The sequence below is a fragment of the Moschus berezovskii genome, chromosome 26, assembly GCF_049115385.1.
Source record: "Moschus berezovskii isolate FMDL1 chromosome 26, NW_MosBer_1.0, whole genome shotgun sequence".
In the NCBI taxonomy this organism is placed as follows: domain Eukaryota; kingdom Metazoa; phylum Chordata; class Mammalia; order Artiodactyla; family Moschidae; genus Moschus; species Moschus berezovskii.
The window spans coordinates 11,362,323-11,376,685 of record NC_142485.1 but is presented as its reverse complement, the minus strand read 5'-3'; the positions used below and the strand labels follow the sequence as shown (position 1 = coordinate 11,376,685).

General features: G+C 50.1%; 1 protein-coding gene across 7 annotated transcripts in view; it reads left to right on the top strand.

Annotated features, from left to right (window-relative positions):
* Positions 1-14,363, top strand: part of TACC1 (transforming acidic coiled-coil containing protein 1) — a 93,324-nt gene that overhangs the window by 28,923 nt on the left and 50,038 nt on the right. For 2 of the 7 annotated variants that reach the window (XM_055416627.2, XM_055416625.2), the window contains exons 1-2: positions 3,276-3,582; positions 4,656-4,771. The exons of 1 other annotated variant lie outside the window; for it this stretch is intronic. In XM_055416627.2, coding sequence (XP_055272602.2) covers positions 3,422-3,582; positions 4,656-4,771 — 277 coding nt within the window. In that variant the 5' untranslated portion in view covers positions 3,276-3,421. Of the gene's footprint in view, positions 1-3,275; positions 3,583-4,655; positions 4,772-14,363 lie in introns of those variants that run through there. 4 more of the 7 variants (XM_055416628.2, XM_055416626.2, XM_088832501.1 and 1 more) reach the window with 2 other exon arrangements.

Below are 14,363 nucleotides of genomic sequence, written 5' to 3'. Positions count from 1 at the left end.
TCTTGATTTTGCCAGGAAGAGTCAGGCTTTAGGAATTTCTGGTAAATGGCAACCCACTCCAGTGTTCTTGCCTGGAGAATCCCAGGGACGGCAGAGCCTGGTGGGCTGTCGTCTATGGGGTCGCACAGAGTCGGGCACGACTGAAGCGACTTAGCAGCAGCAGCCAAACTTAGAAGGTCTGTTTGTAAACTGGAATATTCCTTTCCTGCACATTAATTCAACACCCTACTGACAGTGTGGTCTGGTACTGATCTCTGGGCAAATGAAAATAAATCATAACTACGATGTGGCCCCTACTGTTTAGAAGTTTATGGTTCAGACATGGGAAAGACATGTAAACAAACATGTTATGTACAGTGTGTAGGATGACCTTATGTCCTGGGACGTCCTCATGTATGCCTCTCGTCCTGGTGATAACTATTAATAGTTGTTTAGTCGCTCAGTGGTGTCTGACTCGTTTGCGACCCCATGGACTGTAGCCCACCAGGCTTCTCTGTCTATGGGATTCTCTAGGCAAGAATACTGGAGTGGATTACATGCCCTCCTCTGGGGGATCTTCCCAACCCAGGGATTGAACCCATGTTTCCTGCAATAGCAGGCAGATGCTTTACCACAGAGCCACAGTGAGAGTCTCTATGAATGTTCAGGCTATAGAGATGGTAGAAAGCAGGGAGAATTCCCAGAGGAGACACCTGCGCTGGTGTCTTTGGACCTTCAAGGTCTGAGGGCTTGAGGTCAGTGTGGGGGTGGGGGGGAGAGTGTGCAAAACACTGTAGGCAAAAGGGAAATTGTTCCAGAAGCAACATTTAGTCAATTCAAGCTAGTCATCATTCCCAAATTTATCCTGTGGAAAAAATTCCCCAGGACACTTGGTCATAATACAGATTTCTAGAACCTGCTGGGGCAATTTGGATTAAAAAAAAATTTTTTTTCCAGTCCAAGTGCTTGTCTTATTTTTTTTTTTTAATGTTTATTTATCTGCACTGGGTCTCAGTTGCGGCATGTGGGATCTAGTTCCTTGACCAGGGATCGAACTGCAGCCCTCCTGCTCCTAGAGCTTGGAGTCTTAGCTGGTGGACCACCAAGGACCTCCCCCGGATTTGGATTTTTAAAGAAGGGCCACAGATGATTCTTGGACATAGTAAAGGTTCAGAACCAATTCTGTAGGGATTACGGCTACGACTATGAAGGGCTGGAGCAGAGGAGAGCAGGAACAGCAAGGCTAGAGTCGGAGTCACAGATCAGCCAGGCAAGGGTGACCTGGGCTGGAAAAACCCTCAGAGGTAGAAGTGGTTGGGAGACATTTACAGAGGATCTACGAAAAATGGGGACTGTAGGAATCATAATGGAATTGCAGAGGAATGAAAGGATTCGAGAACATTCAGCAGTAAGAATGAACAGGACCTGGTATATGACAATTACTGATGTATATGTGTGTGTGTGCTGAATTGCTCAGTCCTGTCCGACTCTTTGTGACTCTCTGGACTGTAGCCCCCTAGGCTCCTCTGTCCATGGAATTTTTCAGGCAAGAATACTGGAGTAGGTTGCCATTTCCTCTGTCAGGGGAATCTTCCTGACCCAGGGATTGAACCCACATTTCCTACGTCTCCTGAATTGCAGGCAGATTCTTTACCCCCTGAGCCATCAGGGAAGCCCACTGATGTATATGGACAACATCATTTCCAAGCAACAAAACACTTGTGTCAGATCCAGGAACCTGGGGAACCTTATAATCTGAAGGGTTGTGTGGTGAGCCATAAACCTAAAAATACAGACAGTGGTAGAGTGTTGTGGCATATTTCTTGTAGACCTAAAACAACTCTTGCTTATTTCTTTGTAGTCTCCAGAACGATCAAAACTGTTGTGTTTATCTCTGGGAGCTGGATGAATCGTAAAGTATCCAGACACCCCAGCCCTCTTGTCTAGACGTCAGGCAAAACCCCTGCCCTCCTGTTATGGTTAAGACCCACCCGCCAGGCCTTATCTTGCATCATTTTTGCTTTTGTTCTTGTTATCAAAATCTGTAAGGCAGTCATAATTCATCAAGGTCTGCCAACCCCTTTCAGGGGAAGACGTCTGTCTGGCAGTGTCAGCCTTTGTTCTTAATTCTGGAGCTGCTCTTTCTGTGGGAACCGGCAACTGTGAAAATCAAGAGTAGGATAAGAAACGCCTTTATCCATGCACGGAGATCATGAAGCCTAGTCGGCTGAGGCAATCGATTCGCTTGGTGCATTGGTGACTCTGAGAGGCACCGTCCCTAAGCAGAATTTCTGGAATGAAATTGAAGAAAATCCGAGGACAGCTCTGCTACTTGCTTCCCTCTCCCTTCAAACATAGTTGTTTTTGTTTGTTTGTTTGTTTTAAACTTTGAAGGCTGAAATCACCAGGCCTGTTGATTGACTTTCGAAGCAGCAAAAGGAGTCAAAAACCGAAGATTCAGAAGTTATGAAAAGAAAGCCTCAAAAAAAAAAAAAAAAGAATGGGAAACGGATCAGGCTGTAATTTCAGTGTCATTTAGTACCCTTTACCCAAGACCTGGCCACGGCGCGTCCATCAGCGCAGACTGGGGAGCGAAAAAAAGCATGTAAAAATTCCAGCCCTTGGCTACTCTTGTGCCACCGCTGAGGGATGTGACGGGTGAATTTCCCACGCGTTCTATCAGGGGAAAACGCCGTTAACAGCGGCCTCAAAAGTTGTTGTTTTTACAATAAGAGGCTGAACTCTGCGAGCCTGTATCACCAACGCCATTAAGTGGCAGCAGCAAGATGAAACCATAAACGGAAGGAGGGACACCCAGCGTGCGCCGACTCGGAAAAGCGGGAATCCGGCAGAGCCGTGCAGGGCGCCCGGCTCCGCGGCCTGTCGCCGCCTCCGGAGTCGCAGCCGCCAAGCCGCTTCCCCCGCGGCGCGGGCGCGACCACCGCGGCGCGAAGGCGGGGGGGGGCCCGGCCGCTGAGCCGCGCGCTTCCGAGGCCCCGCCTCCGCCGGCGCCCCTCGCCGCGCGCGCGGGTGGTACGGCCCGAAGGGGGCGGCTCCCGGGGCGCGGCTCCGCGGCAGCAGAGGCGCGGCCGGCCGGCCGGGAGGCGGGAGGCGGGCGCCGGGCGCCGGGCCCCTCGGAACGCAGACGCCGGGCCGCCGAGGCCGAGCCGCCGACCCGGGCTCCGCTCACCCCGCCCCGAGGAGGCCCCAGGAGGGGCTGCGGCCGCGCGTTCGGGAAGGAGGGAGCCGCGCGCGGCCGGCCGGCCGAGAGGAAGCGCTGCGCCCGCGCCCCCGACGGCGCCCGTGAAACCACATCCGCGCCTCCGCTGGAAGCGCGTCCGGGCGCCTGTCACCGGCTCCCTCCATCTTGAAAGGGAGGAAAAAGCGCTCTCCCGTCCCCGCTCCGCTCCTCCCGGGAGCCGGGGCCGCCGGAGCCGCGCGCATGGCGTTCAGCCCCTGGCAGATCCTGTCGCCCGTGCAGTGGGCGAGATGGACGTGGTCCGCGGTGCGCGGCGGGGGCGCCGGAGAGGACGAGGCCGGAGGGCCCGAGGGCGACCCCGAGGACGAGGACTCGCAAGCCGAGACCAAATCCTTGAGTTTCAGGCAAGTACACGCGTTGCTGCCGAGATGGGGACGCGCTGCCATCCATCCATCCATCCATCCATCCGCGGCTCATTCTGCGCGCGCGCGCCTGTGAGTGTGTGTGTGTGTGTGTGTGTGGTCGCCACCCGCGTTAACCGTGCTCATGGCAGTGCTGCCGCCCCTGCCTGTAACCAGGTCCCGGCTGTGCAGTCGGAAGTTCAGGACGTTGTGCCCTCCCGCCGGGTGTTTTCCTTCCCTCGTTTCAGTGTGAGCTTTCTGAACCTAACCCAGAATCTGCAGTCTCTCCGCATCCCCGTGTGCTTCGGTCCCTTTCTCTAAGCTTCGAGACCCCAGCCCCCGCCCCTGCACAAACACACACACACACACACACACACACGCATTGTCGTGGATCACACCCGCTGGACACACACACAGACACACACAGTCCTGGATCACACCCGCTGGCACTTGGGGCCCTCCTTACGGGGAAGAAGTCGCTCCCAGGCCCTCCTGGGGCTCCCCTGTGTCCCCGAAAATGCAGCCTTGGTGAAGAAGGTCACGTGATGCCGGGCCCCCTGGCCCCTGGGGGAGAAACGGTCGTCTCTCCTGAGCTGTCAACCCGTGTGACTGCGGGAGGCAGGTGACAGCGTCCTCGGCCTCTGGCCGGGTGCCTTGCAAACAGGTAGAGAGAGGCCTAACTCCAGAAAAAGGGTTTCGTGGCGAAAACTGGCTTCGTGATTTTAGGCTGAGAGGGCGATCTGAATGTTTAAGTCTCTGGCAAAGAGCTTTTGTGAGAAAAGGAGTCTGTTGAAGGGGCTTTTGGGGGGCTGTCAGAGGGAAGGATGACCTCGGAAATAAACGTTGCTGGAGAAAGGCCCCGGAGGATGGAGGAGATTTCAGGGAGACGGAAGCCGGAGGAGGGCGCTGCTACAGCACTGCACCCCCCACCCCCATCCCGGGCCCGTCCACACTGAGGACCCCCGCGCGGGATGCAAAATTAGCAAAAAATACTGGACCTTGTGGAGATGTAGCCTGTAAAGGGGTGTCGGAAATACCGTTGAAAGTGGTAATTCCTCATTTTTCCCCCTTGGCAGCTCGGATTCTGAAGGTAATTTTGAGACCCCTGAAACTGAAACGCCCATCCGATCCCCTCTCAAGGAATCCTGTGAGTCACACCTCGGACTGGCAGGCTCCGGGGCCAAGACCCAAGGTAAGGAAAGACTTCCCTTGTTCTGCCTTTTTTTACTGCTGTTGTTTAAAGTTTTGAAAATGTAAATAAGGGAAGGAAAAGTGTTAACGCAGGGCCTTTTTAAAAGGTGGGGGGTTGTCTCCTTACTGAGCAGGAGCTATTTGAAAGCTCCTGGCATATTTGAAATGGTTTGTTTGTTTGTATTTTTCCAAGTGTGGAAGCCAGAATCTTTCTTCTCTAAGTAGGTTGTACATTTTGCAGTATGAAATTATCATTATTAGGACATTCCTGCTGGGCCCTGAAAAACAAAAATGTGTGTGGTGATGTCGGGATGGAGGTGTGTTTAGATTTGGCTTCACACATTTCTCAGGGCTGCGCATTTTCTCCAGGGTGTGGCTGGAGACAAGAATTATAGGTAGGAGTTGAATTTTTTTAGACAAGAAGGAATCTTAAGAGGCGGTGTCAAAGTTCTTCACTGCCTCTGCTTCCACCAGGGATGGTGGTGAGCCTCAGTCCACCCAAGAAAGCCTGGCATGGAGATGCCCTGCTGCCCTCAGAGCCCAACCTTGAGCCTGCATTTCATCTGCAGAGGCTGCTGCTGTTCCTCTCGATTAGGGGAAAACGTTTTTGTCCCACAGCCAATTCTGAGTAAAATCTCACCTGGCCTGATCACAGGCAGTTAGCTGTTCAGAATGGCTGTGATTCAGCAGTGAAAACAGTCCCCATCTCTGCAGGCCAGCGACATGGAGGGAGATGGGCCTTTCAGAGATTAAGCAGAATGTACCTACCTGTCAGCTTGGCTTCCCTGGTGGCTCAGCAGTAAAGAACCTTTCTGCAATGCAGGAGATGCAGGTTCGATCCCTGGGTTGGAAAGATCCCCTGGAGGAGAGCCTGGCCACCCACTCCAGTATTCTTGCCCGGAGAATCCCATAGACAGAGGAGCCTGGTGGGCTATAGTCCTGGGGTCACAAAGAGTCAGACAAGATTGAAGTAACTTAGCACTTATCACGCATGCGTGCACCTCTCAGCTTTGGCCCCTGCTTCAGCAGGGGAAGGGGGAACAGAGTTGGGAGAGGGTTGGTAGGAGATGCTGAAGGCAGATGGGGTAGGGAACCTGACTGATCAGGGGACTTGAGCAGAGTCCTGAAGGAGAATGGACATCTGTGCAGTTTCCTGAGGAGGACTCTTCCAGCAGAGAGCATGGCTCCTGGGAAGGACTGAGAGCACCAGCCTGAGGCGGAGGGGTTGGGAGGGAAGTGCCCAGGGCGGGCAGTATGTTGGAAGTCAGGGAAGAGGCCCAGGTGACTGCAGCAGCGAACAGGCCGGGAGCCGGAGTCAGCCAGATAGGAGGCTGTCTGGGTCCTGTTGTCACAAGACGTTCATTTTTCCTTCTGAATGAGATCGGAAGGTCTGCCTTTAGAAAATGCCACAAACTGGGCAGCCTAAAACAATGGAAATTGGTTTTCTCTCTGTTCTGAAGGCGAGAAGTCTGAAATCAAGGTGTTGGCAGGGCAGGCCCCTTCCAAAGGTTCTAGGGACGAATTCTTCCCTATTTCTTCTACTTTCTGGTAGTTACCAGCGATTCCTGGTGTTCCTTGGCCTGTGGCAGCAAAGCTCCCATCTTAGCTGTTCAGCTTCTCACTGTGTGTCTCTGTTTCTTCGTGTGGCTTTCTGAGGAGGACATCAGTCATTGGGTTTAGGGACCACTCCAATCTAAGTCGACCTTTTCTTACCTTGATTACATCTGCAGAGATAACTACAGTTGAGCCTTGAGCAACATGGGTTTGAACTGTGCGGGTCCCCTTGACACAAGATTTCCTTTTCACTAAGTATGTTCTAGAGCAGGGGTCCCCAACCTCCAGGATCTAATACCTGATTATCTGAGGTGGATCTAATGTAATAATAATAGAAATAAAGTGCACAGTAAATGTGATGCAATTGGGTCACCCCGAAACCACTCCCCATCCCCTACCCTGGGCTGTGGAAAAATTGTCTTCCATGAAATGGGTCCCTGGTGCCAAAAAAGTTGGGGACCACTGTCCTAGAGTATTACACGGTCCACGGTGGGTTGAATCTAAGGATATAGAAACATGGATGTGGAGTGTTTTCAACTGTGCTGAGTGGTTGGGGGTAGACACCCCAACCCCCACATTGTTCAGGGTTCAACTGTTATGTCCAGGTAAGACCACATTCCCAGGCGTGGGGAGTTAGGACTTGAGCTTATCTTTTGGGGAGAATATAGTCCAACCCACAGGAGGGCTTTGAACAGAGGGACTGCTCTCGCTTCCTTTTCCAAAGGATAGCTGGCTGCTGTCTGGAGAAGGGACTCCAGGATGCATGTCCTTTTCCTGTGTTTTCTCTATTCCAGTGAATGTCACTGTCACCTGCAGTGACAAAGTACAGCCAACTTTCAGTTACCCTGTTAACCTAATTTTTGATCGGGTCATGAATTTATTCTCCCAATGGTTTATCATATTTCCTTGCTTAGGAAGTTCCTCACAGGTCACCCGGGGAGGTCACAGGAAGTCTGTGCTGGATTTCGTGATGGAGCTGGACTTACTGGGGAAATGTTTACCAGCTTTTTGTGATTTGGTTTTGCTTTCAGTCATGAGTTCCAGGGACTTCCCTGGCAGTCCAGTGGTTAAGACTCCATGCTTTGAATGCAGGGGACACGGGTTTGACCCCTGGTCAGGGAACTAAGATCCTGCACGCCACGTGGTGTGGCCAAAAAAATTTTTTTAATAAAGCAATAAATAGTGAGCTCCATACTGTGTTGCCCTGCTGAAAATTCCCTCCGCTGGCCCTGGGCCGCTTTTTTACCATGAGCTCAGGCAGAGACCGCATGGGAACAGGCAGCTTTTCGTGTTAGAGGACTTGTGTGTGCCACTTGGCTGAAGATGCTGCTTCATAGCTTCCCCTTTCTTCTCTCAAGACTGGCAGATCTGAAGGGAGATTTGAATGCCTGAGAGAGCTGTTCTGAGGCCTTCCCCTCAAATTTAAATAAAACTCACGAGACAGTGTGAAAGCCTCTTTGAATTGCTCAGCCTGGGCTGCCTGCCTCCTCACCATCCTGTCAGCTGGTGGTCTGATTGATCCTGACAGAGTCTTCGCTAATTAAATGGAGGCCAGTATGGCCCAGGCGCCCAGAACCACACAGACCCAATTGTTTGGTCCTTCCGGTGCCACTGACTCATTTTTACAAGTTTTGGTCACTCATACTCTCTTTCCTTGGTCTCTCTAGAATTTTTCCTTTTAGAGAGTCAAGGACCAAGAAAGGGCTTTCCTGATGGCTCAGCAGTAAAGAATCCGTCTGTAATGCAGGAGATGTGGGAGATGTGGGTTCGGTCTCTGGGTTGGGAAGATCCCCTGGAGGAGGAAATGGCAACCCACTCGAGTATTGTTGCCTGGAAAATCCCATGGACAGAGGAGCCTGGTGGGCCACAGCCCATGGGGTCGCAAAGAGTCAGATGCAGCTGAGAGCGTGGATCAAGAAAGCTCAGTGGAGTACTCAGGATTGTGGACCATGAAAGTGGCAGGCGGTACAAACCGGGAAAAATGCACTGCATATGATGAAGTCTTGCCATTTAGTGTCTTTAAATAACAGGATGATTCCCCATCAGCCTGGCAGTATCCTGCCCTCTGGGGCTTCTTCTCCCCAACACCAGTCCTTGTCCAGAGTCTGTGGATGGCCTTGTCATGCGTACACAGTGAGTATAAAAATACAACCAGAGCACAGGTCTGACCAGGAAAGATATCAGTGGGCAAAAATTCCTGGAGTCTAAATGTTGAAGTCTAATTTCTCAGCCTGGAAGGTTCTCTTTCTAAAAATTGTTGATATTTGACTCCTGATAAGGTGGTGTGCATTCTCACTTTTGCTCACTTGTGTCCGATTCTTTTGATACTGTGGACTGCAGCCCACCAGGCTCCTCTGTCCTTGGGATTCTCTAGGCAAGAATGATACAGAAGCAGGTTACCATTTCCTCCTCCAGGGGATCTTCCCCATCCAGGGATCAAATCCGCATCTCTGGCCTTGACCGGCAGATTCTTTGCCACTGCATCACGTGGGAAGCCCCCTAATAATATGGTTCATCTTTGATGCAGGGGGACAGCGTGTGTAGATCGTAAGCCTCTGTCTTCTGGCAGGATGATCTATCAGCTCTGCAAAGGGTGTTTAAGTTGCTGATGTTACTGTTCTTTCTCTTTGCTGGGAGATGTACCAGTAAGGAGATATCGCCTAGGAAGGGACTTTTGAGAGGTACAGCCTCAAGTTCATCGTTTGTTTGTCTCCAGTGCTGATGGACTGTGGTTTTGTCCCATGTTTTAGATTATAAAAGTGAAAGCGGCAGTGGCTGTCCTCTGTTAATTGAAGCCTCCCCCAGCCGGCACACACAAACACACAAGCCTTTGTTTACAAATTGTTACCTTTCTTTGAGAGAGGGAATTTTAATTTACACTGAAGCTCTCTATGCCCTTGGAACAGTTACCCTGTTTGATGTGTTGATTAGATGACTAGATACACCAAACACATAAGGTAGTCCAGAACAGGAGAGAGATAAACCGGGTCAGTCCATAGGTGTTTACTGCCAGAGGCCTCTGGGGACTGCCGACTTGTTTGTTGACATAGTTTGGGTCAGTGTAAATTAGGCATCAGCCAACAATAGCTCATAGGCCAGCCGTTACCTGTTACTGTTCTGTTGGAGAGCTGAGAACTGTTTCTACATTTTTAAATGGTGGAAAACAATATTTTGTGTGAAAAGTATATGAAGTTCAAGTTTTAGGGCTCATGCGTTTTGGAACGCAGCTGTGCATTTAGAGGTAGTCTGGCTGCTTTTGCAGTAAGACAGCAGATTGAATACTCAGAACAGAGGCAAATGCCTGAAATATTTACTCTCTGGCTCTTTACAGGAAGTTTGCTGACCTTGATCCACACTTGCGATGATTTTGGTAAAATGATAAAGTTTAAGTACTTTATAATTTGACCTTTATAGTTGAACTTTAGTTTTAAAAAAAGCTACAAGGCTGTAGCTGATTAATTAGCAAATGAACTGTGGGTACTGGGTGCCGTTCCTGTAGGCCTGAACGGTCAGGGACGGCATCAAGGAGAGACTGGTTTGGGCTGGCTATTTGTCTTCCTTGCAAAATGACGTTTCAGTCTGGCTCATACTTAATTTTCAGTCGACGAAAGATATGAGAAAAAAGGAAATTAGGGAAGAATGGGGAGAATTTGGCAATCATTTAATACAAGTACAAACGCAGAGACTTTTCACTTTTGTTTCTAATGTAACTTTGGGTCTTTGAGAATTTGTAATTTGACTGTTGCTCTGGTGTATTTTTGGTATAGGTTGTATGGTTGACTGGTTTAGATTGTACCTATGTGAGACTTAGAAGGGAGATCTTATTAAAATCTGAGTCTTAGATGTTTGATCCTAAGGCTTTGGGCTACTTGTATAAGCAAATATGCAAACATTGAAGTCTTCTAGTCAAATCTGTGAGTGTGGTTCTCCTAGGGACTTAGTTTGACACCCTTTCCAGGCTCCTACTGCAGGGGTACTCTTGCCTAGAAAATCCCATGGATGGAGCAGCCTGGTAGGCTGCAGTCCATGGGGTCGCTAAGGGTTGGACCCGACTGAGCGACTTCACTTTCACTTTTCACTTTCACACATTGGAGAAGGAAATGGCAACCCACTCCAGTGTTCTTGCCTGGAGAATCCCAGGGACGGGGGAGCCTGGTGGGCTTCCATCTATGGGGTCACACAGAGTCGGACACGACTGAAGTGACTTAGCAGCAGCAGCAGAGGTAATGGGACTAATGGGCCTCCCTGGTGGCTCAGATGGTAAAGAATCTGCCTGCAATACAAGAGACCTGGGTTCAATTGCTGGGTCAGGAAGATCCCCTGGAGAAGGTAATGGCTACCCACTCCGGTATTCTTGCCTGGACAAATTCATGAACAGAGGAGCTTGGCGAGCTACAGTCCATGGGGTCTCAAAGAGTCAGATCCGACTGAGCGACTAATATACACACACAATGCGACCAATAAGGACCCTTCATGTTACCTAACAGTTCACCCCAGTGGCTCCTTCAACAACTTTTCAGGTTAATGCTCTCATTTTATTGGCTCTTTCACAGTGTAAGTTTTTATATTACACTACTTCATAGTATTATGAAATGTGCTTATAAACCTCTGCAGCATGATACAGTTCCATCCCATACCCCCTCACCCTGTTTTATGTTTGTAGCTCTCAGCTTGGAAATTCCCACTAGTTAGTAAATGGGATGAGGCCGTGTGGCTGTGTTGCTTTATTTTATAATAACGTAAAGGAGCCACGTGGGCATCCCTGGTGGCTCAGCAGTAAAGAATCTGCTTGTCAATGCAGGAAACACAGAGACACAGGTTCAGTCCTGGGTTGAAAAGATCCCCTGGAGAAGGAAATGGCAACCCACTCCAATATTCTTGCCTGGAGAATCCCGTGGCCAGAGGGACCTGGTGGGCCTCAGTCCATGGGGTCACAAAGAGCTGGACACGGCTGAGCAACTAAACAACAGCAACAGCAGAGGAGCCGTGCGAGGAGCACCCCTGCCTCTGTGGTGCTCCACCCGAGGAGGTGCTTGGGGGAAGAGTATCGTTTTCCAGCAGAGACTCAGAGAGTATGAAATAAAGAACTTGGGGGCAGGGGCAAAGCCTGCCTGCTGGAAATGAATATTTTATTTTAGTAACTGTCAAAGTAGTTATTATTCTTCTAAGGTGAATAGCGAATTCAAGACCTTCTTAAATATCGTGATGATTATACTCAGCTCAGACCTGCACTTCCCAATTTAGGGCTCACTTGAGCCCCAAATAAAGCAGTATAGCTTCCTTTGAGAGCTTCCGCCGGTGGAGGTGTGTTCTCTGGTATACTGAGGGGGCAGCCCTGCTGAATTGCATTGCTACCACTTAATTCCCAGGTGGCACAGTGGTAAAGAACCTGCTTGCTAATGCAGGAAACACGAGAGACTCGGGTTCTGTCCCCGGGTCAGGAAGATGCCCTGAAGGAAGTGGCAACCCACTCCAGTATTCTTGCCTGGGAAATCCCAAGGACAGAGGAGTTTGGTGGGCTACTTACAGTCCATGGGGTCGCAAGGGGTCAGCCACGATTTAGCAACTGAACAACCGCAACAGTGCTCCACCTACAGAATGGATGTGGTCTGAAGCCGTTTAACACATTCGAAGAGCAGTCATAGTTTCTTTCTCAAGTGACTAGTGATACTGCTGTTCACAGGGAGCCCTCGCAGAGTATACCGTTTTGCCACAGTCTTCTGAGCTCCGGTGAGTGACAGGAAGACCGTGGTTTATCCGCCCCAAAGAGCCGTCTCTGTAGGGTTTGATAACTAGGGGTCGCTGAAGTGCCCAGGAACGGTTTAACCTTGGGCCTGGGAAGGGATTGCAGCTGGTGAGTTCAGGGTCTCACCCTCACCTTCACGTACATGAACCTGATTTCATGGGCTTGCACAAACGTAATCAGATCCCCAGGGCCTAGACTGATGATGGCCAGACTTGGCAAGAGGATAGTAACCAAGTGGAGTATCTCATTAACTCACAAGTGGAAAAATGTGATCTGGCAGTTCTGTCTGGCAGATCCAGATACTGTCCTGGCCAGTCCCTGTTCCCTGTGTCATTGCTGGAAATACAACAGCAAATTATTGATCTCCAGCTCTCCCACTGCAGAATTCCGACCTAACAGACCGCCAGCTTTCTGTCCCAGCTGCGTTTCTCATGTGTACTGAATGCATGTTTTTTCAGCATCTTATTTGGTTTCATAACAGTGATGCTCTGAAATAGACTACACATGATTTCCAGTCTAAAAATTGGGAAACGGAGCCTATACTGCTACTAGTACAGTGGGGTCATAAATTCAACTTTTAAAGGAAGATTTCTTTATTTGACTGCGGGATCTTTAGCTGCGGCCTGTGGGATCCAGTTCCCTGACCAAGATCTAGCTCTGCGTTGGGAGAACGGAGTCTCAGCCACTGGACCCCCAGGGAATTCCCGTAAATTCAGCTTTGAAGATCACACACCCAGCTTCTCTCTGCAGGGAATGGATGCATCTCTGTCTCTTCACTGCCTTAGGAAATGACTTATCAGAGGAAATGAAAAATTCTTAAAATGTTGCCAGGACAGAGTATGTGATGGGGGAAAGCATGTTCTTTAGTATCTTGTAAAATGATGTACTGTGAAAAAAAATCATCAAGAGGTTACATCTTTTGCACATGTTAACTTAGCATATATGATGTATGAAGGATAAAATGTGTTTTAGGAATTTTGAACATCAGAAGCTTACAGTACAATTTAGACATCAGTAAAAGCATCACTGGGTAAGCAGTGCTTTCGGGTTAAAAACACTTGCTTCCTTTGTGCTCAGTGTCTGCTCATCCGTGAGAAATAAAAAGACACTGTGAGCCTCTGCCGTCGCTTTGCTTCCCTCTCCACCTGTGAGTCCTGTGTGGGTGAGGAGAGGCAGGTGCGTGGGGGTGTGTGCAGCCTCCTGGGACTTTGCACCCATTTTGGGGTAGAAGGAGGAGCTTCTTAAGAGGCTGGTATTGCTGCATAGCTTACTCCTTGGAAGGAAAGTTATGACTAACCTAGACAGCATATTAAAAAGCAGAGACATTACTTTGCCAACAAAGGTCCGTCTAGTCAAGGCTATGGTTTTTCCCGTGGTCATGTATGGATGAGAAAGTTGGACTGTGAAGAAAGCTGAGCGCTGAAGAATTGATGCTTTTGAACTGTGATGTTGGAGAAGACTCTTGAGAGTCCCTTGGACTGCAAGGAGATCCAACCAGTCCATCCTAAAGGAGATCAGTCCTGGGTGTTCATTGGAAGGACTGATGCTGAAGGTGAAACTCCAATACTCTGGCCACCTCATGCGAAGAGTTGACTCATTTGAAGAAACCCTGATACTGGGAAAGATTGAGGGCAGGTGGAAAAGGGGACGACAGAGGATGAGCTGGTTGGATGGCATCACCGACTCAATGGACATGAGTTTGGGTGGACTCTGGGAGTTGGTGATGGACAGGAGGCCTGGCGTGCTGTGATTCATGGGGTCTCAAAGAGTCAGACACAAATGACCAACTGAACTGAACTGAACTGATTGCTGCATAGCAGATAACTCCGAAACTGGGTAGTAGCTCAAGCCACTGGATGTTTATTATCTCACATTGTTTCCAGAGGTCTGGAACTTGGGAGCAGCCCAGCTGGGGGGTCTGGCTTGGGGTTCCTGGTGAGAATGCAGTCCCGGCGTTGGCTGGGACCCTAGTCATCTGAAGGCTTGACCAGAGCCGGAGGATCCCTCCTCAGCCACGCCTGGCACATTGGTGCTGGCGGTGGGTGGAAGATCTCAGTTCTTTACTGTGCGGTGGGGCTCTGTCTGTGGGGTTGCCTGAGTGTTCTTCCAGTATGGCAGCTGTGGTGTCTCTGACAGCCTCAGAAGCCATACTCTGTTATTTCTGCAGTATCCTTTTGGTTACCCGGGCCCAAGAGTGTGAATCCCCGGAGGTGGGACTCCCGGGGGCCGCCCTGGAGGCTGCCTGCCATCACGCTCTTGCTTTGCTCTGCTTCTCTGGTTCTCCTTCTGCCCC